At 38.2% G+C, this 24,709-nt stretch overlaps 1 protein-coding gene across 1 annotated transcript in view; it reads right to left on the bottom strand.

Annotated features, from left to right (window-relative positions):
* Positions 1-6,000: 6,000 nt before the first annotated feature.
* ST6GALNAC3 (ST6 N-acetylgalactosaminide alpha-2,6-sialyltransferase 3) overlaps positions 6,001-24,709 on the bottom strand; it is a 127,763-nt gene continuing 109,054 nt past the window's right edge. Inside the window, exons 4-5 of the mRNA XM_026086889.1 lie at positions 7,804-7,911; positions 6,001-6,187 (exon numbers count right to left, since the gene is read on the bottom strand). Coding sequence (XP_025942674.1) covers positions 6,001-6,187; positions 7,804-7,911 — 295 coding nt within the window. The remainder of the gene's footprint in view (positions 6,188-7,803; positions 7,912-24,709) is intronic.

The following is a 24,709-nucleotide window of genomic DNA, read 5'->3' as shown; positions in this document are numbered from 1 at the left end:
TCACAGAAATAACAGCAAGCAATGCAAAAAAGATGCAAAACCAGCTGTTTAAGACACCCATAAAATGGTGACTTTTTGAGTTAACCTTACAAACAGTAACAAAACCCAGTGACATCTTTCCCACCCAATACAAAGAATCTGAGTTCAGCACCTGAGTGAGACTGTGCCCCAAGTGAGGTCATGCTGCTGACTTGGGGGGAGAGTGTCCCTGCTCTGCCGTTACTCCACACCCCCTGGTTTAGGGTCGCCACTCCCCAGGTCCCACTGAAGGGGCGGACGGGACAGACTTCACGCAGCTCACAGACTGCGTAAGTCAGAGGGAGAACGTACCTCGTTCAGTGGGGCTGGTGAGGGCCCAGAGCTGAGGCTGGGTGGGCAGCCTACRAAAGCTGGCGCGCAGGCCCAGGGGGCCATTCAGATTGTTACGGCTTCCTGCAAATCCTTGTCTTTCAGGGGGGACAGCCCCCGCTTTCATCTTCAGACCCTTTCTGGAGGGTTTGCCTGGGAGGCTCCAATCCAGAACATAAGAGTTCTGTGGATTACGCAATAAAAGTTTACAGAAACCTTGCTTTTCTGTGTCATTAGCTACGCATCACTGCAATAGCCAGGAAAATATATGAATCTGGTGAATGGCTATTTATTCATAATATCATTCTTCACTCCCCCATAGTTAAGTCACACTTCTCTGCATCCTCCCAGGAAAGAAGGAACAGAATGAGACACATCTGCTGAAAATGAAACACTTTCTGCTCAAAAGGACTGACTATGCCTAGTCAGGAAAAAACAGGCCTTTTTTTAGTAAATACGTGACAGTTGTACACTGTACATAGCAATGCCCACAGACAGCTCCTGCGTGATCCTTTGGCATTGACACTGAGTTTCACTCTTGTGGGTACCCTAAGGTTCAACATCAACAAGCCCCAGACTTGTTTTAGCACCATTAAAGGCATATGCTATTTCTGAGACACAGGCAGAAAAAAAAAAGTCATTGAAATACAAGCATCAATCTATAAAGTGCTTCTGATTTTCTATTTGCTAAGGGCACCAGCCAGTTATAATTCATGAGTGATTATTTATTTATTTGACTTACCTGGACATGTCATCTGGTTAAGAGCATCTGTGCTCTGCTGCCTGCTATCCTTGTGTGGGGTCCTGCTACTGTCCATCCCTCTAGCAGGTGACTGAGCACTGGCTGTGTCAGCCCTCCGAGAGCTGGACGGGCTCCCCTTTAACATTATTATTAACTATACAATGCATTATGTGCACATGGTGCATGCACATGGACAAAACACTGCTTACCTTAGTACTAGGAGTGCAAAGATATTACCAGCTTGGGTGCCATGCTCATGATCTGAACTTGCCAAAGAGATTTCCAATAGTTTGGAATTGAGTCCCCAGAGACTCCCAAACCAGCAAGCGTTCAACAGATAATTCAGGCAGTATCAGGCTAACTTCATCCCTGGCATTGGCTATATAGAAAGCTTTGACAACACAGAATTTGCCTCTGCCTTTTCCTGTCAAGGGCATTTTTTCCCATTGGTGATAATTCCCACTGGAAGGAGTGGAGCAATTCTACATAGGAACTAACAGCATTCAAAGAAACAAAATATTTTGGAAAAGTATTTTGAGGATAAATCAATGTGTACACCTTCCTAACACATTTTAGGAGCATTTTTTAGGAAGTTGCAACACCACCTGCTTCTCAGTAGAACTCTTGCTCAACCTTTCCCATTTACTGATATAGCCAATACACTCAGTCTGCAGATGGAGCCTCCCAGCCCAGATGGGATGGGAATTTCTCTGGATACATAGAATCTTCTTTTCTTTCTGTTAGAGGCCTGGGTTCAAGTAGGGGAGTACAAGCTAGGCAGCTAGTAGGGGGAAGTGGGAAAGTTGGAGTCATTTCAGTTTTTTTATGTTACTCGGTAATTAGCTGTGAATTAGTAATTAGCTAATCAAAAAGTCAGATTTTTTTCTAGGAGTTTCTACTATTTAAAATTTTTTTTTGAAAAGCAGAAAGAAATATAATACATATTAAATTTTTAACTTTTGCTAAAACTAAGGCTATGACCTGCCAAACAATACAATTTTTTTTGGGGGGGGGGGAAGAAAATATATTTAAAACAACTAAGTTATGGAAGAAAACATTTGGTGACTATTTAGCTGACTCATAGCAAAAAAATGCCAAATTATTTGTGAGTATTCCTCTATTAGCAGCAATGTGAAGACTTATTTTGAAATCCTCAGGTAAACTCCCTGCTTGTTTTATACACGAGTAGTTGATTAAAATAGGACTGCTTGAATGAATAAGCAATTAGGATCTGATTACATTCAGGTAAACTGTAGTAGGCTTTCTTTTAAAGAATTAATAAATGATTCTCAGCTGATGTCTTAACTGCTCTCAGAAGGTGAATCATCAAGGTCTCTTACCCCACAGCCACACACTGAAATGCTTTCTTCAGTACTGCAGTGTTGATTTTTAACAGATTCCAACAAAGTCGTTTCTTTATAGAATCATCTTCAACACAGCGGTCACAGTTCCTTACTCATATAATAAAAATCATGCAAATATGTGTTTAGTTTATGCTAAAGACAGGCTCATTTAAATAAGGAAACTGATGTTCATTTACTCTGGTGTGAATGAAGCCTGCTGCAATGTTTCTAAATGTGGATCTGCTCTCACTGCAAATCCAAGCCCCTCTAAAAGCGGGAAGCAACACTTTTACGTTTGCTCTGTGACAACTGAACTCTAATGATGGTCCCAATTCTGCTGTACATTTAGCTGCTCTAAGAGCTGTATTTTTCTTAGCTACTCATTGCTGGGATATTGTCCTGTACAGCATGCAGGCATTCCACAAACAACTACAGTAACTTCTGCTCATTTCTGTGTTAGAAAAAGATGATACTTTCTGGTTAATTTTTAAATAATTACAGGGTGGGGGAAGGAATTCGTAGGGAAAACTGCTTAGTAGACAGAGGCTACTTTAATGCATGGTAACTGGGAGTGTTTCCTAGTGCCTAGGGCTGGATGCTCATCCCAGCTCCCAGCTGCTTTCTGATTGCACTATGGAGCAAGACAGAAGTGTACGCAAGCTCACCCCACAAGCCAAATTTCACATAAAGGAAATTAGGGCATGCAGTCTGCACAGGAGCTGCAATTCAGCCTAAAGCCCGTCTGACTGGCGAACCAAACCCAGTCCATGCTGCAGCACACATTAACTGGCAAAACTGCCTTGCACGTGAGCACAACTCATGCAAAATCCTTATGATATGCTTACCAGGGAAAAGGGCTATGCATCATGAAGACACTTTTCACATAAGTCTATCCAGCCCAACTGCACTTTCATGTGTAGCACTTTCATAGTAACTTTCTATTACCCCAAAGACCTTCTAAATACAAGTCAACTCGACTGATGTTCTCCCTTTTGGCTTCTCTTCCCACAAGGGAGCTATAGATTTTCCTGGGCTGCCCTGTACAATATGTGTGGAACATTCTCCCGAGCTCTGTGTGCCTGGCATTCTTCAAATCCTGCAGTACAATTCTTTTATTAGCTTTCCATCTATCCAGTCATCCATCTGAACTGAAAAGATGCATATGGATATAGCAATAAATCTGGCTCACTGTCTCTTGCTACTACAGCCCTTCATCCATCCATGACCCTTCCCCCATCTTGATTTCATCCTGTGCTGTATTAGCCTATAATTGTTTTTGAACTCCAGGGACAAGAAGCAGCCATTTAAAAAAATACTATTTGTATATTACAGTAGTGCCTGTAGCCTTCAGTGACTGTGGACACCTCTTTTGCAAGGCAGTATACACATACATTGCAAATGAGAGTATCTGCCTCAAGAGCTTACAAGAAAGTCAGTCAAGACAGGGAGCAGGAAAATGTTACTGTTCTCCTATTCCAAACAGAAAGGTGAGGCTTCAAGTCACACAAGAAATCTGGGACAGATATAGTATTCAAATATAGATGTTTGTCTGAGATCGTAAGCATGGCTCCTGCCTTTGTCTGACAGCCAGCATGAACGCTTACAGCACTAGAGTAAGCAGTGAAAGCTTGGTTATATTAAAAATAAAGTCAGGAGGATGCATTTGCAGTAGAAAATACAACAGATGAGAGATGATACCCTGGCATCCCTACCAACAGGAACAAGAAACCAGTGAGCAGGAGAAAGAACACTGGTGCAGGGATTTCCTCTCCATCCTTAAAGGGTCAAAGTTGATGATGAGAGAATATATATGCCATGAATGTATAAAATATAGATTTATATGTACAAATATACAATAGGAAATAGTCCGTATACAAATACTTACATGTAAAAATAGCTTTTTACTTTCTCCTCTTCATGATTTACAAAAGCATACAAAGTTTCATGTTGGTTAATGTTTAAGTAGTGTGAGTAAACCCTGTGTGTCTTGTTCCACACATACTTCTTTCAAGTTTTCACAGTATTGGCTACTACAGTGTTGAATCTGACATTCCTGGTGTTAAAATATTCTTAGGACACATTCTAAACTTAAAGCATCTTAAGCACTAATTTAAATACAGTTTAAATAAACCTCACATGTTTAGTTGATTTATGGTCATATTACAGATGAGTCTGCTGCAGTTGAAAACCTTCATTGAGAGTAAACTTGGAACTATATATTTCAACTAGAGATGAGCAAACTTTAAAATTCCTGAACTGCCTCTTGATGTGCAGACAATGCTGTGAGGTGGTGAGTTCTTTCAACTCCATCTGAAGCAGTGCAATCTGAGAGAACTCAGTATTACAAATTATCTTCAGTAGGAAAGAGGACACACAGAACAATCTGCCATCAGATCCAGACATGCCATCACTTTCTTCAAATACCCAACAGACAAGAATATATGACAGGTACCATTGCTTTTGCGTTAAGAATAAATGCTCTGTAGCATTTTTCATCAGCAAAGTGCTTTATGGACTTAAATTAATCCTCACATCTCCCTTGTGAGGTAGGTAGATACTATCCCTGTTTTTAAAGATAGAGAAACTTGGAGAGGTAAAATAAATTATGATGGCTGCAAGGGACATACTGTCAAAACTGGCTGGTTTTAGAGTTTGGATGTTGGAACTCTTAAGCAACTCAAAGGCATGACTGCAGTGAATGAAGATGTTCACAAGACAGCTTTACACTAACTTGTGTACTGGTACAAGTTTAGTTGTAATAACCAAAGGTTTAGCCTGGGCTGCAAAACACAGTTGCTGCTAAGTGCCATGCTGCTGCAGCTACACTGTGGTACAACAGCCTCAAAAAGCACAAAACACATCATCCAAGGTGGTGCAGCCTGACCAGACTGAAAGGAAACTGCATTTTAGAAGTTTTGAATTACCCGAGAGCCTTGACCAAAGCATATCTTTTCACATCTGTCAGTTGTGTGCAGTTCAGGAACCATGTTCAGCCCATCTGTAATTTTACCCTATATGCAAGTGCTCACATGTATCAATGCATTTAGGCGGTTCTTAAAACTTACTCATGCATAGATAAGACAAGTAGACCTCAGAGATCTGTATATTTCCTCATATTTCCTTTGTGGAAAATTTCTGCTAACACTGCAAATTTTCTAAGTAGTACTGCAGTACTATCAGTACTGCAAAAGAGCTGCAAATACTAATTTTAATTAACTAAGGCAATGGACAAGTTTTGAAGGACTGCCATGTTCTCTCTGTGTGCATGTGCACCTGTATATACTGAAAATCACAGCTGTCTTTAACTGCTGTTGTCTTGAAATAATATCCAGTTACAGTATAAAGTGCATTATGTAGAGTAAAACCCTAAGAAATAACAAGCAAAGTGTCTGGCTTCCACAGATTGGTTAATTTTGCTTAACAGCTGAACCATCACCCTCTTTGTCTTCTAGGTTTTATTTAGCATTACCTAGGCTGAGAAAGTCCAGTCAGATGTAAGCAAAATTACTGTAAACTGAGACATTTTTGTAATATTATGCTATTAAGAGAGAGTTAATAAAACCAGCATCAAGACACTGTCCAGTTGGGGTGCGTAAATATTATTGTGTGCTTCTTGGCCCATTTAGCAAATACTTTCTTTTCTGTGATAAACCTATGGCCTCCATATGGAGCGTTTTCATGCAGAAAGTACTCCTCACACTCATCTCTTCCTGGCTCATAATAATGGTAGGGAACTTTTCGAAAGCCTTCTGACCTAGGAGGGAAAAAAAAAAAGTTACACTTAAGTATTATTTCCAAGAGAAACATTAACATACACTGCAGCTGATGTCACTGAAATCCTTTTCATGTGTCGGCCCTGAGCTCCTTTGCCAAATTGCATGATGGCTTTCATTGTAGCATGATTTGTACGCATTTTACTACAGAAAATGAAGCCAAGCATGCCTCTTGACAGACACTGATCTCATCAGTCAGCAAGAAGCTGAGGGGCAGGCTCTTAGGGATACTGCACATTTTGTGTAGCCTGGGGCAACCCTAAGTCCATAATGCTCCATCTCTAACCAAAGTCGTCTCATTGGATAGTCCTAACTCTTGAAACTAGTTCTTGGGTTCTTGCTGGATAGGGCAGTTATAAGAATAATATACATTATAAATAGGTAATGCAGTCAGAATTGCAGCTTTAAGGAAACCCATCCTTCTCTGCTGTCAACAGACTGAAGTGCTATCATGCCGTTAACTGGTTTTACATCAGGGCTATGTAATGCCAGCTCTGCTGAACTCTGTGAGGACAACTTTAGCCCTGTCACCCCTTTTCTCAGGGTGCCTACTGTGTTTTCATAAACAAAGAACAACATATGTTTGTTCCATCTGGATGATTCACTCATTCAGTGGGATCTGCAAGTTCTAAAAAGTCAGTCTCTAATGTTAAGATACTGTAATTAAACAGCTGTGCTTAAAAATCTGACTCAAGTTCCTTTCTCGATGGTATGCTAGGAATGAATCCCACACTGGTGTGACGCAGAATATGGAGTGAGGGTCTGTGTAAGACTTTACTCTGGGAGCTGAGGAATCCTCTTACTGGTTACATGCAAGGCCTGAACCAGCCTGGGTACAGAAAAATAGACTTGCAGGACTATTGTATATTGTTTAGGATATTCCCTGCTTTTGTAAATGAGGAATATGTTCATTTTATATTTTGCTACTTTATACTGTAGATTAAAGCATTTAACTTGGACTTTTAAAAATTGTGTTTAGAGTTATACTTCTGACAATGGGATTAATCCATTGTCGCTGTAAGGTCACTAACAGTAGTTGGTTGGAATTTATGTCAGTTTACTGTGATAAAGCTTGCAGGTCTTGTTTTATTATCTAATTAGAAACTCCCTACTACTCAAAACAAGCCATATATAACCTAGAAAGTTCAGGTAGGTTGCTCAATGGTGGTGAAATGTAATTTCAGGTAACTATCCTGAGCTAATCAGTTTCTTTCACTTTCAAGTGTATTTGGTATTCAGAGAACTAATATATTAGTATTTCCTCTATAGATTTGTTTTAGCAGTAAAAGTAAGCACATTCTGTCAAAAGAGTATGAACATACTTTGTTTCCAGCTAACTCAGAAACTGCAAAAGATCTTTGATTAAAAATAGTTCCTTATGACATCTCATGTTAGATTTTGTAAATGTTTTTATTTTATCAACAGCAAATGCCATATCAGGGCTAAATATGCTGACAATACAGTGTCACATCAATGCAAAACATTGGGAAGTGGCTGCTTGATCCATTTCTTGGATTTATGATATTAAAATCAATTGTGAAATTTTGACAAGACATCAGAATTGCAGATGTATGAAAATAATTTCCTGTGATCTTACTTGCAGTAGGTGTCATTTATCATCCCATAGATGTGAATTCCATAGCAGGCATCCATAGCCAAAATTAAGGTAAACCAGCCCGTACTGAGATATGAACCTGACTGGACTCTGTAAAAATATAACATACACAAAACAAATTGCAATGAGAAATTACCAACACTTTATCAAAGAAATATAATCTATTACCTGGGACAAAAGGCATTAAGCAACTTGACAATCTGTCAAAAACGTACAATCACTTTGAATTATTTATAGATAGGCTCTCATTCTTGCCAGCTTGGGGCCTCAAGCTATTGTCCACAAAAAACATACCATGTTAAATATCTGAAGTCAAACAATGCATGTCCCTTAAAACAGAAAATAATTTATTTGTACATTTGAAAAATAGACATTAGTAGAGTGTGTAAAATGAGAAATTCAGAAACTCATCAAGAAATCAAACTAATCAGAAATTAAACTTCAGGCAGACTATGAGCTGTATGCATGTAAGTACTCACCATCCTCTTTCACAAGCAAAATCTGAATTTTCAGTGGGCTACCCTTAGCCTGAAAATTCACATACAAGTGAAACTTTTAAGGTCATTTTGGCACGAGACCAGCTAATACAAGGGTTTGAAAAATAAAACTTCGTGCACATCCCTTAACATAAGTTTATATTATCATTCTTTAAGATAACATAGCAGAGAGAAAAGTGCAAGAAGACAGTGCCCAATCTGATAACCTTTGCTCAAATAACTAGTTCCATTAAATCAGTCCAAAAGTATTACCTGCATGAGTGAGAACAAATCATATGTGTAAGGATTTGGCTCATAGAGCAGCTATGTGAGCAAATATATGCATTGTTAATTACAAATCAAATCCTGTTCATGCTAGTCACACAAGCATTACTGATGGGGGGACTGGGAGTCGACAGAACTACCCATGTAATGGGGGCAAGCAAGACTTACTGCTTTAAAACCTCATAAATAACAACAACACACTTAGCACTCACTATTTAAAAACTGGTTGAAGTCCAACTTCTTGCGTGTATGGCTTTCAATTCTACTGAAATCAATGAAAATTATTTGCTAAAAATTATCAATAATATGTCCAAGTTCCAAAGAAAGATATCACAAAAGTCACAAAACCAGCCAAATACAGCCCTGACTTTGGCTCGGTCTGAGACAGTTGGTGTGTGTGTGTGAGAGGAGGGGATAGTTTAGCTTTATGCCACATCTTTTAGCTCTCAGCTTTTGACTACGGCAGGGAGCAGTCTGTTCTCCATCGTAAGTTAAAGCAGACTAAGGTTTGCACTCAATTAAGTTTTGCTGTGAAAAAACTCCCAAGTAGGTCTGTATGGGTATCCGTTTTCCCCATAAACAAAATCTTTTGAAAATATTTTCATCCTGGGGTAGGAATAAAGCTTTCATGTGAAAAAATTTCAGACAGGAACTCATCCGGCCTCCAGTACCCAGCTTTCTTTCCTGGGAGACAGAAGAATCACTTTCAGATGCTTCTTCCTGATTCAGAGCAAGGATGTACCATGGTCTCCCGCCTTCCAAGTAATTCTGCCAATTTTGGTTTGTGGCTCAGACTCTGTGTTACTTCCTTGCTCTTTCTTGTTAAGTTTGACTAAACACTAATTAAGAAGATGGGCAAAAAAGTGATTGTACAACCTCTATAGTGGTATTTACTTGACACATACAAGACTGAAATTCAAATTGCTGCTCTGGTGAATACTTAGTATTATGAAATGGAGGAAACCTCCAAGGGCTATCTGTGAAGTATCCGTTTCAGAATACTCAGTATCAGGACTGAATGAGGCAGAGGAGGAACCTGAACTCTGGTCTCCAACAGCCCAGGTAGAAGGCCCTCCCTGCCAGATGATTGCTTTTTCTGCGGTATTCCTTTTCTCCCACCTCACCCCAAAATTTCAACCTGGATATAAAAATAGAATGTTCATTCCTAAAGAAATTTCAGTAAACTCTAATTCGAACAATTTTTTTTTTTTTAAGTGAAAACCTGGTTTGTCACAACTACCTCAATTTCCGGAGAGTTTTTCTATACTACAGAACACTCAAAAGAATTTGAGTTACATCTTCTCTTCCTTGTCCATGTCTAGCATCCCTCAGGGGTTAGATGATGTGGACTTCTATACCTACCTTTCCTGGAAAGTTTTTTCCCTGGGGAAACTCCTAAATACCTGTTGACCTGCCTTGGCAGATTAAAGGACCATTCTGGAAGCTAGAAATGGAGTGTTAACTTTTAACTTAGTGCTGAAGAATGATATGTTGGAACAAAAGGCAAGGTGGACACCAACTGTAATTGTCCTCCTTTAACTGACACCTTTATGGCCATGAAACTGTACATCTCTCTCTTTATCTGTCCCTTTAGGATCTCTATTTCTTCAGAGTGTTTTGCCTGCTATCTAGCAAAGAGAATTCCCAATCCAATTGGTGCTACTTCAGAGTAACATTCTGCCATGTTAAAAAGCTGAATTGCTTCTAACTTGCTTTCTGCTCTTGCAGCAGAAGAATGCTAGCCTTGAGCTTTTAAAGCTAACCATTTAGAATCATAATAACCATTTATAAGAACACTATGAAGATCAGGACCCTTCCGATAATGGAGGTTTATTGGAGAGCACTATATTGACAGTAGCATCTGAAATTTGCTATACTCAGGAGTACAAAGGAATTTAAAAAAAAATTAATCAATATTTCATGTCTTGTTTTAACACCATTGAACCTTAGTCCTCTCATCTATATACTACACTGGCAGGATAAATAAAAACAGCAGAGTGAGTTCCCAGATAACTTCCCTGGGAGATGAAGTACATGACAGAATACAGATTATGTACTTTAAAACACAGCACTTACATTCCTCCCATTTTTTCTTCTGAAGATATATAGGAATATGAAAGAATACAGTTATACAGTGGGGATTCTGGATGATTTGGTAACACCTTAGAATTCAATCTGATATTGTAAACATACTTTCGACATTCTAATGAAAGCAGTATTAGAAGTACGAAAACAATTTTAGCTGTCCCTAAAAAGTCATAAATCTCTGAATACCTTTTAAAATATCATCCCGTAAAACTATAGTGCAAAGCAATGTCTCCACTCCTGCTATTACGCTAACACTGTGCACTCAATTTCTTTTTTCTATAGGAGAGTTTTACATGTTTTTGGCCAGGGCTTTTTGAGATTCATTTGGAAGAATTCCTCTTGTTACAGGAATTGCATTCAAATTTCAAATTGCACACACTGAAAGTAAAAGAATCCACCATTTATGTGTAGCATAAGCCTATGCTTCTGCACAAATAGGAGGAAAGGAGAACATTAATCCTAAAATAGGGAAAATATGAGTTTAAGCATGCTCCATGGACATACTGTACGCAAATCTATTGCTATATATGCATATCCAGAATTGTTCCCTGTGGCTCAAAGTGACTTTTTCTTATACTCTAAAATTAATGGGGCACCAGATCTAGTCAGGAAATTGTCTCAACAGCTCAAGAGAATATAATGCGCTATTTTTCAAAAAAACACATTTAAAAAGAAGATGGTTTTGCTTTCAAGACATGATCTACAGCTGGCTGCAGCAATAAAAAGGCAAGGCTCACCAGGAGTTACTTTGTTTCTTCATCGTGAAAATGAAAGCTTATTTTGCGTACTACTTCCTCCATTATAAGAGTTCTTAAAGAAATGTGAGTTACTGGAATATAATTCATTCTGCTAAGTACCATTCAGCATTTCAGAAGAGTACATAGGCATATACTTACCATTAAACACATGGATAGACCAATGGAATCAATTTAATTAAGATGCTTGAAACAAAGTATATGCTTGCCTATCTTGCAAGCTTCTTTGCTTCACTGAGAACTGAAGGCTTATATGCTTAAAATGTCATTATTTCATCTCAGAATATAAAAGTAAGCTCCAGGATTAAAAGTTATTTGCAAATTTCAAGTCTCAAAACATTGAATTTGCATTTTAGTGTTTCTTTCCATAAACTCCAGTAGAAAAAACTGACTACAATTTGTCACAGTGCCTTAAAAAGGAGATTTCCCTCCATATTTTAGAAATAAATGGTAAAAAACATGTCTAGGATTGTTGTAATTGTAATGTGTGATACAGAAAACCTTATATTCATTCTGATTATTTAAAAATAAAACCTATTAGACAGGGTTCTTTTGCCTTAGCTTTCCAATATTCTATGAAAACCATGTGAAATTGATAAAAGAAGATGGAATAGAGAATGCCCCCTACAAAAGTTTTGGAGATCAAAATTCATCTTCTTTGACATTTATAACCATGCTCTGATGTAGGCTAAACAAAGGAAAAATTGATTCCTTCTCTCATCAGGGGAAAATAGAGGTGCATCAAATTTTTTTAATGATCAAGGGCAGGTGAGTTCCAATTGGGTAAATGTTTTGTTGTCACTTGAGTTCTGATTTTACTATAAAATTCCAGGAAGCTGTTTTCTTTATTCAATTGTTCCAGGATTTTCTATGTGCACAATCAATTCTAGTTTTATGGTTCAATGGACTGTAATTTCCAGTGGGGACTTCAGTAGTAAAAAATTAAAAATTGAAAAAAAAAGTTTGTTAAGGTGGAGACAACCTGTAGACAAGTAATTGCATGCCAATCTGATTCCAGAAAATAATTTAGAGCCTATATTTCCATTCTTTACTTGGATAAATTAGGGAGCACAGAATGTCAATTAAGAGTGTTAATTAAGATGAAAAACTAAGAAATTAAGGACTTCAAGAAGGCATTAAATAACAGAGAGCTTGCCAACAGCATTAACTAGACACTTTTTTGAGTAATTTGAAAATATTGCAGTAAAATGAAATTCAACAATGACAGATTGAAATGACAAGACTTTCCAGGCCAATTAATTGACAAAAAATGTATCATTTCATAAAGGCTTTTTATAGCCTCTAATCCTCACTTGGTGCTATTACCAAACTACTGAATCAGCAGCAGTTTTATTTGCAGCAGCTTGATTGATCCCTTGGTTAATAAATAAATATAAATAAGGCTATTGGTGTAAACAAATTGAAAGTCCTGCGATTCACAGAGTGGAGACTTCATAATGTCAGAGGTCCCTCCAATATGCTAAAAGATTTGTAAAAACACTTTGAAATGAATAGAAATATTTTCAAGAACTATGTCAAGATTAGCTTAGACTGTGTTCAGGGAGACATGCCCTCGGTACTTCTGGATTTGTATCTGCAGTGCATCAAGATCCCCCCCCATCTTTGGGGAGGCGTCAGTGTATTCTGGTTTTGCATGGCCCTGTGCCACTCGTCCCGTGTCAACCTTGTCTCCGACTGACCCTCACGAATGAAGGTAGAAGGCACATGGCACTGCCGTGCCCACTTGTTAAAGGCCACCAGCTCTGTCTCTGGGCTACTGCAGGTTTTTGCATTGCTGAATAGCAGTATGTTTCCTTACAACTGAAAATGATATGGAAAATGTATCTACTAGCACAAACTGGTGATCCAGCAATTAATTCTAAACTAGTCAAATTAACGCTACCACTCTACTTATGTTGACTGAGATTCCTCTTTTTCCTAAGGAAGTGTCTCTGAATATAGCTGCTGAACAGCTCTTTTTGTTTGCCAAGTTAAACATCCCCATTCTGCAAGTCACAGGTCTGGGCTATACCTTCCTCTGCACATCAAAGGTAGATTTGTAAATGACAGACTAGGGCAAGTTGGCAGAAAAATGCCCCCACCTCTGAGGGAACGGCAAAGCCTGTGCACTTCCTGTGYATCTCTCCTCTCGGGAGAATATTTACTTTTCATGCCAGAAAGCTGTTTTCTGGAGAAGAAAAAGGGAAGTAAATCTGGTACAGGAGAAGGATAAGATGCTAAATGCTGAAGAACATTAGCACTAGGCTACATTTAATTCCTTTTTCTGTAAAACTCAGTGCTTTGTTGCTAATAATTTCATTAAATACTTTCTGCAGAAAAAATAGCATAAGAAGAGCAATGAACAAGACACAAGCACAGAGAATTGATTTCATCTGGTAAAAATCGTTGCTATTTCTGCATTATATACCTGTTAGGCAGTTGTTTATCATAATTATTCACTCTTTCGTACGTGTATGTGTGCATGCATGTGCTTGCTTTGCGTTCCATAATGATGCAGGACAGCTAATAATAAATACCCATGCCCCTCAAGCAGCGAGCAGACTGTTTCAAACATTCAGAGCCCCACGGTGCTTCAGGTCATTCTGAAAAGTGAAACGTTTATGTATGGACAGATGTTTTATTATCCATCGTGTATGGTTTTATGCAAAGCTTAAACAAGTGGAATGCATCATGAACAGCACAGACCACATTCCCGATTCAGAGAGTGACTGTGCCCAACAAGATGCACTTGGGAGTGGACAAGTGAGGCATTCCTGCCACCCCAAACATTCACTGAGTTTGTGTTCGGCAGATCATCCTTACAGTGAACCCCCAAAATAAATTGCACGCAGGTGATATGCTAGCCAATTGATCTCCAGAAAATATAAAAATATTTCTGTCTAAATTAATACTGCACCAATGGAACACAGAGGACAAGAGTCCTCTTCTTTTGCACTTGGCACAAACACACAGTAAAAGGCTACTCCTGGGCCAAAAACTAGCCCATGAGAATCTCCCCTCCCACTCTAATTTAAAAAGAGATGCAACAATTAGGGAAGTCCAATGTCAAAGCAGCCTTGAAGAAAGGACAGAAAGGACACTGCTGGATGATCACGAAAGGGAATAGAAAAATGATGGCTTTGTATTTGACTGCATCTGCTTAAAAAAATACAACTATCTGACTTACTATTTACAATTTTTGGCAAGAAATGTAAAAACAACATTAGAAATACAGAAGAATATGTCACTGCAATTACTGAAATCAATACAGCATCTGCTTGGGTATGTAATTTAGGCATATAATTCCAATCCTCATGGTGTATGTATTTTTTTGTTTCCTTCCTCTCTTCCCTTCTCTATTCAATAAATGCACGGAAACCTGGAACAAAGGAAAAAAGAAAAGAAAAAAAAAGCAGCTTAAAGAAAAGAAAAAAAAAGCAGCTTAAAGAAATTGACTTCTGCTACCAGGCTTCTGTCATTTCCTTATTTCTGATTCCTTGACCTGACTTTGATGCATCCCAGCTCAGTCGTGAACCCAAGCAACAAGAGAAGGGAGTTATTTCATCCAGGCAGAGTAAGCTCCTCGAAAGCCTGCACAACTGAGCTCAGGGAGAAAAGGAGCAATCCTGTTTATCAAGAGTAATCATGGAGGTGCAACTTGCTGCAAAGCACACAGAAAAGAAACGAGACTAAAAAATTATAATTGTAAACACTGCCTTCTAGCCAACATATATGTATTATTTTGAAGCTGATTCTTGTAATGGAAAACCTGTGCTAATCTCTTCATGTTGAAGGGCATCCCCTATAGAGAACAGGAGTTGCTAACTAAATTTCTTAAAACTGTTGGGCTTCTGCAGCTCACATTGACTTTTCAGACACAAATTGTGATCTGGGTACAAAGTGCTTACAGAACAGTAAACCACAAGTTTAGAATCAATAGAATATTAGGTTGCTTGTAGAAACAGATCCCAATGTCTTTTTCTTCCCCACTCTCCTCCCTAATCCTGTTGGCTCCAGAAACACATATTCTCTTGGTTTCTTTTGACTCCTTTTTTTATTTCCCTTTCCTAAGTACAAACTGTGGTCTGAGGTACAGTCTATGTCATTGCATGTGCTCAAGTTAGTAAAAGATGTCTTTTGTAAGTGCCCTGGTTGCAGTTGCCACCTGGGAGCTGAAGTCAAGCGGCTTATGCGTGATAACCAACAACCTTGATGTTGCACAGAAGGAGAAATTGAAGAGTAGGACTCTGCACATCTCCATTGGCACTTGGATTTAGTTGACAAATGAATGGATGCTTAAATCGGAAGAGAATACTTCCCACAGAAGTATTAAATATCACTGAGAGAAACTGATCAGTAATATTTTTTTATTTTCTAATTTGTATTTTTTACCATACTAATAACCATCACAGCCATGCAATTATGTTTGGAAAGAAGGGAATATAAATTCACATAAGCAGATTTGAGGGCTAAGATATTGCCATTTTTACGCGCTAATTCGTCTCTTTGAAAATCACCTGGGTAAAATTCACTCCACCCTCAGGAAAACTGAGATCCTCAGGAAATGCAGCTCTTCTGTCTTACCCAGCTAAGGGCTTGCCCCACAGTACAGCTAATTATGCTTGGAGTGTTTCCAGTGAGTGGGAGATAATACCAAATCTGCTTTCCCGGGACAGTACTCAAGCCTGCGAGTTGGTTGTGGCACTAGGGTGTACTTTACTCCACCATTCTTCATTTTCCATTGGCCCATGCTAGGTCAAAGACTTGCTGCAAAAGAGCACGTCTCTGATGCCTGGTGACACAGGGAGTAACGGGTGAAACCTCCACACAGGGTTCATGCCTTGTGCCGTGGGCCTTTGTAGGGCAGCTCTTTCTCCAAGAAACTGCATCCATGTTTTCTGAGCATTGGTTCAGCATTTTCACACAGCCTGAAAGGGAGGATTTAGGTTTTCATCCTTTGTAACTAAAAATGAATCAAAACTCAAAAGTGTGCAGAATAGAAGAAAAAAAAAAAAACTCCAGCAATTTTTTTTCTACATCTACATTTATATCAATACTTTCAGTTTTGGGTCTGCATATTTTTCTCCAGGGAGGATGTAAACTAAACAGAGCTGCAGTTAATCCAGGATCCCCAAAGAGAATTAATTAAGTAGGCTTTGGCACCTTTTTCTTTCAGTATTAAAGGGCACATACTACTCCTAGCAGCATATTTTAGTGAAATCTATTGTAGGTGAACACAGAAGAAATTTCATGATTAGCTCTTACCTTGTCAAGACAAGGTTCATCTACCCTTGGCTGAAAGCAGTTTGTATTTTTCATAAAAACATTTTCTGTTAGTTTTCTTAAAATTTTTAAAGCAACAACATAAGAGATAACTTTCTAAAGGTGCAGAGTGTATGTCTGTGACTTTGAGATGAGAACAGAGGCTATTGTAAAGGTATTTTTTATAGTGCTATGGTGAAAATGAGAAAACAGCTAACATGAGACTGTACTCTAATCCTGTTCAGTTGAGGTGGGAGAAATTCTGGACCAGATACTCAGCTGACAGAAGCCACACTGATGTACATCAGCTGATACCCTTTTAAATTTTCTACAGTCTGCAGTCATTGTGTTAGTTTAATTACTACCTCTTTGATGTTAACACAGAGGGGAGGGCAGTGTTGCATTTTTCTCCCTAAATTTCGTATTTATCTGAGAACTTGCCTTTTCACCAAATGGATGTGTGCTCATCCACAAAAAGCTTACAAAGGACCAGCCATGATATTAACAGGAAGTTTCATTTGTGAAGGGAAAATATTCTCCAAAAAAAGAGAACTCAGACAGATGGGGTCCTGATAAACAGTGCATATCCCTCTACCAGTAATTTGTCTCTCCCCCAGTGTGGTATTGATAAGAATGTTTCCAGATATTCTGAAATCAATACCTAACAGTGATTATTTGCATTACAGTAGCACCATGAATCCTCACTGTGCTGTGCTAGGCACTGTACATGCACGTGACAGATAGTCCTCAACCCAAAGACCTTACATGTCAAATAAACAAGAGAAACAGATTTTTAGGAGAAAGAACATATCCTTATCCCTAGTTCACACAGGAAACTGATGCATACTGAGATTCCCTCCCTTATATTTAAGGTATGTATGTAAGCTGTAATTTAATATGCATGCTAAAGTCTCTGCACTGACTATAGTAGATAGAGTGGAATAAAACAAATGCAAGACCTTTTAGTATTATTCCATAGAAACTTCCTACAATACTTTATTGTGTTATAAACCCACATTCTGTGAAATTGAATCCAGAGCTACAGAGTGAAGTGTTCTCTACATGACTATTTGTACAAACTAAAAAGTTCATTTTAGTTTATGGAACACCAATATTTTTAGCAAAAATGAAATCTTAAATCCAGACAAATTATTCCAATGTGAAAAAAGGAGGTAAAAATAGAACTTGTGTGGGTCTGAATTTTAATTCAAATGTAAGAGGGCATAATGTAACCCATCAGTCAAGCTTTGAAGATGAACTACTAATTAACACAGATGTTGCCTTCCCTTTTAGTATTCTTTCTCCAGATTAACTTTTTTTGTAATGTAAAAAAGGAACAAAATATTTCTCTTGCCTTTTCTTTTTTTGACATACAATTTAATGAACCACCCACACACATATAGGTATTGTGATGTTACTATTTAGTATCACTATTGGGATCTTGCTGAGTATGTTCCATCCAAACTTCTGAATTACTGCAACCTCTGCTTCCTTCTCCCCAGCTCTATTTACATAGGAGAGCTCTCCTCTACTGCTTTAATCTAGCTCTACATCTCATAAAAAGAAAGAGCAGATGGGAAAGGTTAAAGTCAGCCTCCTATCTTTCAGATTGTCAGGTAGAGCTGGAATAAACCTTTTCCCTTGTTTTACTCTATGGCACAGGCTCTGTGAAAGCATCCTCTGGGCATGACTATTTTTTCTGGACTGATTTTCAGGAGTGCTGGAAAAGCACAGATCAATGGCATTTCATTAGCCCAATTTCCATCATCCTTGGAGAGTAAACAGACATGATCTGCTTTCTACAGGGAAATCCTTTAATGTCGGCGACAACTGACTGTTTATATCTCCGTAGCCATTTAAAACCTCTGCAGTTTTGCTGCCTTAGCAGAAGGCTTCCAAATAAGGACCATTTCTCATGGGTGCCCCAATCCAGGGTAAGCTGGTTTACAACAGCTAGCTGGCTCTTCAGTGGGCACTTCTCTCTGACTGGCACTGTGGACAAAAGAGGTTGAGGTCTAATTAGAGTCTTCCTTGAAATAAAAGTTTCCACATCCTCAGGGTATATAAGCTTTTGTTATTATTTTGTTGTACCCTTCTGTTCACCAAGAGCCACCACATTTATGCAACAGGGTCTTATAAAGGCCAGATGGCTGCAGCCATTCATGTAAGCATCTACACTGAGCCTAGCACCTCGATTGCAGACAGACCTATTAGGCAGAACAGACAACAAATGGGGCATTTTTTCTCTCAAATAGTCATACAGCAGCCTTTGTAGAAAGGCATGATACAGCAAATAGAGTGGCAGAGCAATGCCACAGAGAAGCTTATCGAAAGAGGAACTATGGATCAGAGTAGATTCCCTTCAAGTCCATCACACAGTTCCTTCAGCACTGGACAATTTCAAATTATTTTCTCCCTGTTTTCATTGAATAGACTGCAGGAGGGTAATCGTACAAATGGAAGCTGGGAGAAAAATCTCTGTACTTATTAGAACTGCAGTGAAATGCTCTAAAAGAGAATTCTAATGGCTTCCCTGCCATCAACTGAAGTAGCAAATTAGTTTATTTTCTCAGTGTTTCACAATCCAGCTTTTTGAGAACAGGAAACTCAGGAATTATCAGACTAATCATCTAGCCATCTCATTGTCAAATAAGCTAATGCCTAATTATCAAATATGGTGAAGAATTCAATTAGCTTCAGTGATTTGATATTTCCTGTGAACCAGTTATTAGAGCATAGTCATGAAGCAGGATAGTGGTCTTCTACTTTATAAATAAATGCTCTGATTTCTCCTCTACATATTACATTGCTCTCAGTGATATTATCACTTCAGTGATCCCCAGCCAAGATCTGGATACGCTGCCAGTGAAGCTCTGCAGGCAAGCAATTCTTTAGCAGGCACGAGCCATGTATCTGATAGCATACCTCAGAGCAGGCTGCTGCTGTTCTCTCTGGGTATCAAAGTTCTGGGCATCAAAGTTAACTGAACTCATATCTATATAATTTGCATTACACACGTTAAAATAGGCTAATTCATTACAACTAGAAACTACAGCCTATTTGTTACAATGTAGATGACTCAAGACTACATGACACCTCTGGAACATCTTTTGGGGATCAAATTGTAGAACTCAAAACTGCCAAAAATCTATTATCCAGTTATATTACACAGAACCTCAGGTAACACTAATAGCTACATTGCTGGAAGGAATACCAGATTAAAAATTAACAGTTCAATCACACACAATACCAGAGATAGCATCACAATTAGCTTTACAAAACAGCATCATTCTTTATGAGGCTTTTTCTTTGCCTCTTCATGCTATTTGCCTGATAAGCCCTTGCCAACAAAGACATTATACTAATTACAATTAGTTATACTAAGTGTGGGACAACTGAAATGATTTATTGATTTTTCCCTCACAAAATAAATCTTATTTTGAATTCCAAATATACAATAAGAAAAATAAAGTAGAAGCCCCAGATGGCATGTTTACTGCAGACATGTATGAATGTGAATACACATACAGAGACACTCAATCCATTTAAAACTTTAATCTTACAATAGGTGTCTGGAAAAATTAGTGCAGAGTAGGTTTCATGCAATTAAATTCCTTTTCCCCTGAGCAGAGACTTTTAAGGTGCAAAACCAAAAGCTGAACTGTCTTCTATAAAAGTCTTAGAACTAAGAGGCTCTTCCAGCAGTAATTAAAAATAAAAGTGCCCAGGCCAACAAATAAAGGTCTGCATATTTGTCATGCAATATTCATATAGCACTGACTAGGGTTGCATTTGATATAATCTATTATCTACATGCAATCTGCAGAGACAAAAGAATAAGAAGCTGTGTTAAATATATCATGTTTCAGTTATTCACTTCATATCCTGGCTTGGAAATAATGAAGGAATCCTTCTGCTTCATTTCCTTTGGAAGTCATTCTGATCTTATCTGCAAGACCTTCCTTGGGACAGCCCCTCTCTCTTTGTTCTCCATCATGCAACATCATGAATGTTCCTCAAATCATATTAAGAATTTGCACATCCTGTGAGTATCACTAGTGTTCAAAGGTATTTCCATCAAGGATGTGCATGGCCTAAGAGTCTGAGTGGAACAGAATACAGTGATACGTCACAGGGACCCTCCTTACAGGTATATATATTAAGTTCTTTTGAAGTTCCCCCAAAATCCCACAACTTATTGAAAAATGAATAGTTGATCCAGTTTGATGTTCTCCCAGTCCTTTTTATATCCCCCAGATATCTCCAGAACTCCATCTCATTCAAGCACATAGATATTAAACCTTCTGTAACACAGACAAATTAATATAGAAAAGTAAACATGCTTAGGTGACACAGCCACACTCAGAAACCAATAGGTTTCCTCCCTGTTCTGTGCAGTGCTTTTTGCTACTATGGCTAACCATTTTGTTTTCAGTATTGCCAAGAGAAGGCATAAGCACTTAGGCAGAATACATTTCTTCTCTCTCTTTTCTGGTCTGCAAGTCAGCATTATCTGATTAGGACTACTTCCTATGGCTTGTTCAGTCTCGCTTATCAGACACACTGGAAAATATTTCTAATAATAAGCCACCAGAAATCTGCCTTCATATCTGGTGTCAGGTTACATATAACAGAAATCTTTTCATTTTGGTTTTAAAGTATTGCCTCATTCAACAAGCCGACTGTTCGCTGACACACAATCTAACCTAAAGGCTATGGATCAGCAGGTAAATGCAGAAATTCTATTAGTTTTCAGACCTGAGGTTTACGCCTTTCATTTCAAATGAAATCAAAATCCTACACATGAATAGGTAAAGCACAGAGTAAAGACCCTTTCTTAAAACCATCCATTACCTATTACATGAGTGCAAGGAAGAAAGCAGCTTCTGCATCTTGTAGATACTGTATTTCTTGTGCTCAGTGATTCTGGCAAGGATGGTAAATAGCAGACATAAAGGAGATCCATTTTGAAGAAAAATTAAAACCATGACGAACGTTATATTAGGCAATGTGAAATCCTGCTAAGGTACAAAGACAGGCACAGTCAGATATGCTTGGTATTAACAAAACCTCTCCAAGCTTGTATAAATCTGACTTCCTTACCTAAATCCAAATTTAAAAGTCATAGGCAAACTTGTCTGTGCTCTAAGGGGTTTTGGAAATGAACCTCCCCATTTAGCACCAGAGTGAGGGAACGGTGCAAAACTGTGTTTTACAAAGTGTCCAGAATGTTTATGAAAACATTTTTTCCCAAACAGAAAAAGGTAGCAACAGAGAGAGATTTCATTCCTTTATTATAGAAGTGTACATACTTTTGATCTGTAATCAGACTGCCTACCCAGCTTTATATATAAATACAAAAGATTTATGTATGACTATGACACCTGATTCCATTGTACTGTTTGCTCTAAAGAGATACATTCACTGGAAGCTCTTAGTGCACATGCTGATGCCTTTTGACACGGTATACAGCGTGAATCTCAAAATTAACAGCAGTGAATGTAGCTCGCGTCTGGTGCGGTCAAGCAGAACTTCACTGAAGTCACTGGAACCACTTGTGCCAGAGCTGAATTTCTCTGTGAGACTGGTATCCTGCATATATAGATGTAAGTACATTTTGGAGATGAGCCCTGTATTAGGACCCATCCTAAACTTGAGGAAAGAACACATCCAGTTTCTAACTTTGTGGCTCAGAGCAACTTCTTTATTACATACACAGTTACCATATAATTATGCCCACTGCTTTCCTCCAAAACAGTGGATGATTGACCTAGAGAAAGAAAATCAAATGTAATTAGCTAATCACAATTGTGATCACCCTAAGAGACACTAGGTTTTGCTAATGTTTTATTCTGTCGATTCAGTTAAGGAAAATTTTCTGTGGTTTTGTTATTTACTCATGAAAATATACTTCAGAAAGGTATGACTTTTCCTTCTTTGAAGAATTAGCTGAAATATTTTCTTCAGAGTACAGCATTCAACAGTAAAGAAGCTACTCAGCTTGGTGGGCTTACCCTTGTCATTACACATGTCTACTCGCCCCTTTCATTTGTATTTTGCATTTATATGTATTTCATTTGTATTTTCCTTTGGCAATATGTTTCATAGCCTCTTCTTTTATCTTGCACTGACACTATCTTATAGTTTGATGATTACAAATGAGTTGGCATTCCTTACCGTAGCTCTTAGCTATTATACTATTCTCTTCATGTATAGATTTCCCAACACTTCTCTCTCCACTTTTCCCCAAGTGAGGTAGAATTGCAGTTTTTACAGAGAACTGAGAAGAAACAGAAGTCTACATAATATGAGAGGATTTTGCCCTCTGTGTTCAGAACAAGAAATGCTACCTCAGCTGACTTTGAGGAAAAGCAAACAAACCTCAAGATATAACAGCCAGTTCATGTCTCAGTAAAGTCCAGTACTCCAATTGAATCACTTACAAAAGAATACAAAATAACTGTGATCACTCTCTTGTCTTACAAAAGATGATAATGGAAATGCTGCTTTATCTTGCCCTTCCTGAATCGTGTATGCCAGCATTGCTCCTGATTCTACATAAGGACTTTTGACAAGGAAAACATGCTCCTCTGTACTCTCCATTCAAAGGTTGGCCTAAATGGTGCTTGACAATTGACATTCTGCTGGGATAGACTAAAAGCAGGGCTGCAGAAAGCCGCTATAAAATCCAGTGTCTGAGCTGCTACCATTACTTATGTAGTAACATTCACCCCTGGCTCCTGGTAGACTACACACACTGAAAAATGCAGCCACTTGAGGAGGACTGTAGAAACTCTGTGATGGCATGGCAATGATAAAGAACAACTTAGGGTGGGGATGAAGAACTGTGTATCAAGTGAACTCCCCAACAGCATGGGAGATGCTTGTTCAAGCTGGCATGAGAGAAGAATACTGATATTGAGCAGTTTCCTAACACATTTTTGAATTTCCTTGGAAATCACTCATCTAAGTATTGACTGGATCTGACTACATTTAACTTGTTAGATCTGATGAGATTAGGTAGCATGGCTGAAAGTTTGTGATAAGGAGTTAAAATGTTAGGAAGAAACTACAGTTTTCAGAAAAGCAAAGAAGCAAAACCCACAACCCTAAACCATTCATATGGAAATTATTCAATATAAACAGATACTTCTTCTCAAAATACTCATCTAATAATCTCTATCTATCTATTGTTATGGAAAGTACACATATACACAAATTATTACCACATAAAACAATGCAGACCTCTTGTGTCTCCTCATAGCTTGACTAGCGCAACTCAGGGCTTTGCCATTTTAGAGTCATGTCATTATCCTTTATCTTTATGCTCTGTTGTATTGTCCTCCCTTGTGCAATATCCATTATTACACACTTTCTGTCATGCTTTATCCCTGCAGATGTATATATAATATGTACAGATTAAGCTAACTGATATACTGATACCATAAACATACATTGCACTGAGATCTATCACAGGTATTCCTTATACTTACAATAGGAAGCAAATCTTTTATATACTAGAGGGACACTCTTTGTAAATGTTAAGTGATTGTAGTGGTGACATTATGATTTTGTTTTCCTTTAATTTATTCCTAAGCAGATATGAGAAATAAAAATTTACTGGTAGGGAGAAGGAATACCAAATAGTTTCCTTAAAATGACTCAATCAATAAATTTCAGCAACTGTTCAGGTGCAAAACCTTTCATTAAGTACCTGAGAACAACAATACAGATGGAGGAAGAAGAGAGAACATTTTCAGCTGAGCTAATGTGAGTTTGCCTTTTACTTGTACAAGCATAGCCAGTGTGCTGCACTTCAGATAGGAAATTATCATTTCTCCTCTAGGCCTTGAGTAATGCTTTGCTATTATTTTAGCTTTGTATTTTTATTTTGCTTTTTAAAGCACATGCAGAGGATTAGTTTGAAAACATGTTTGTTTTCACACACTGGAATGAGTTGCTCATTTCTACCTTGCAAACTACAATGTAGACTAGACAGCCTACACAGCACTTAAACAGAGT

Source organism: Apteryx rowi, unplaced genomic scaffold (genome assembly GCF_003343035.1).
Source record: "Apteryx rowi isolate R43461 unplaced genomic scaffold, aptRow1 scaffold_7, whole genome shotgun sequence".
Taxonomy (NCBI): Eukaryota; Metazoa; Chordata; class Aves; order Apterygiformes; family Apterygidae; genus Apteryx; species Apteryx rowi.
Note: the sequence above shows the minus strand (reverse complement) of the source record. Positions and strands in the feature narration are given on the sequence as shown.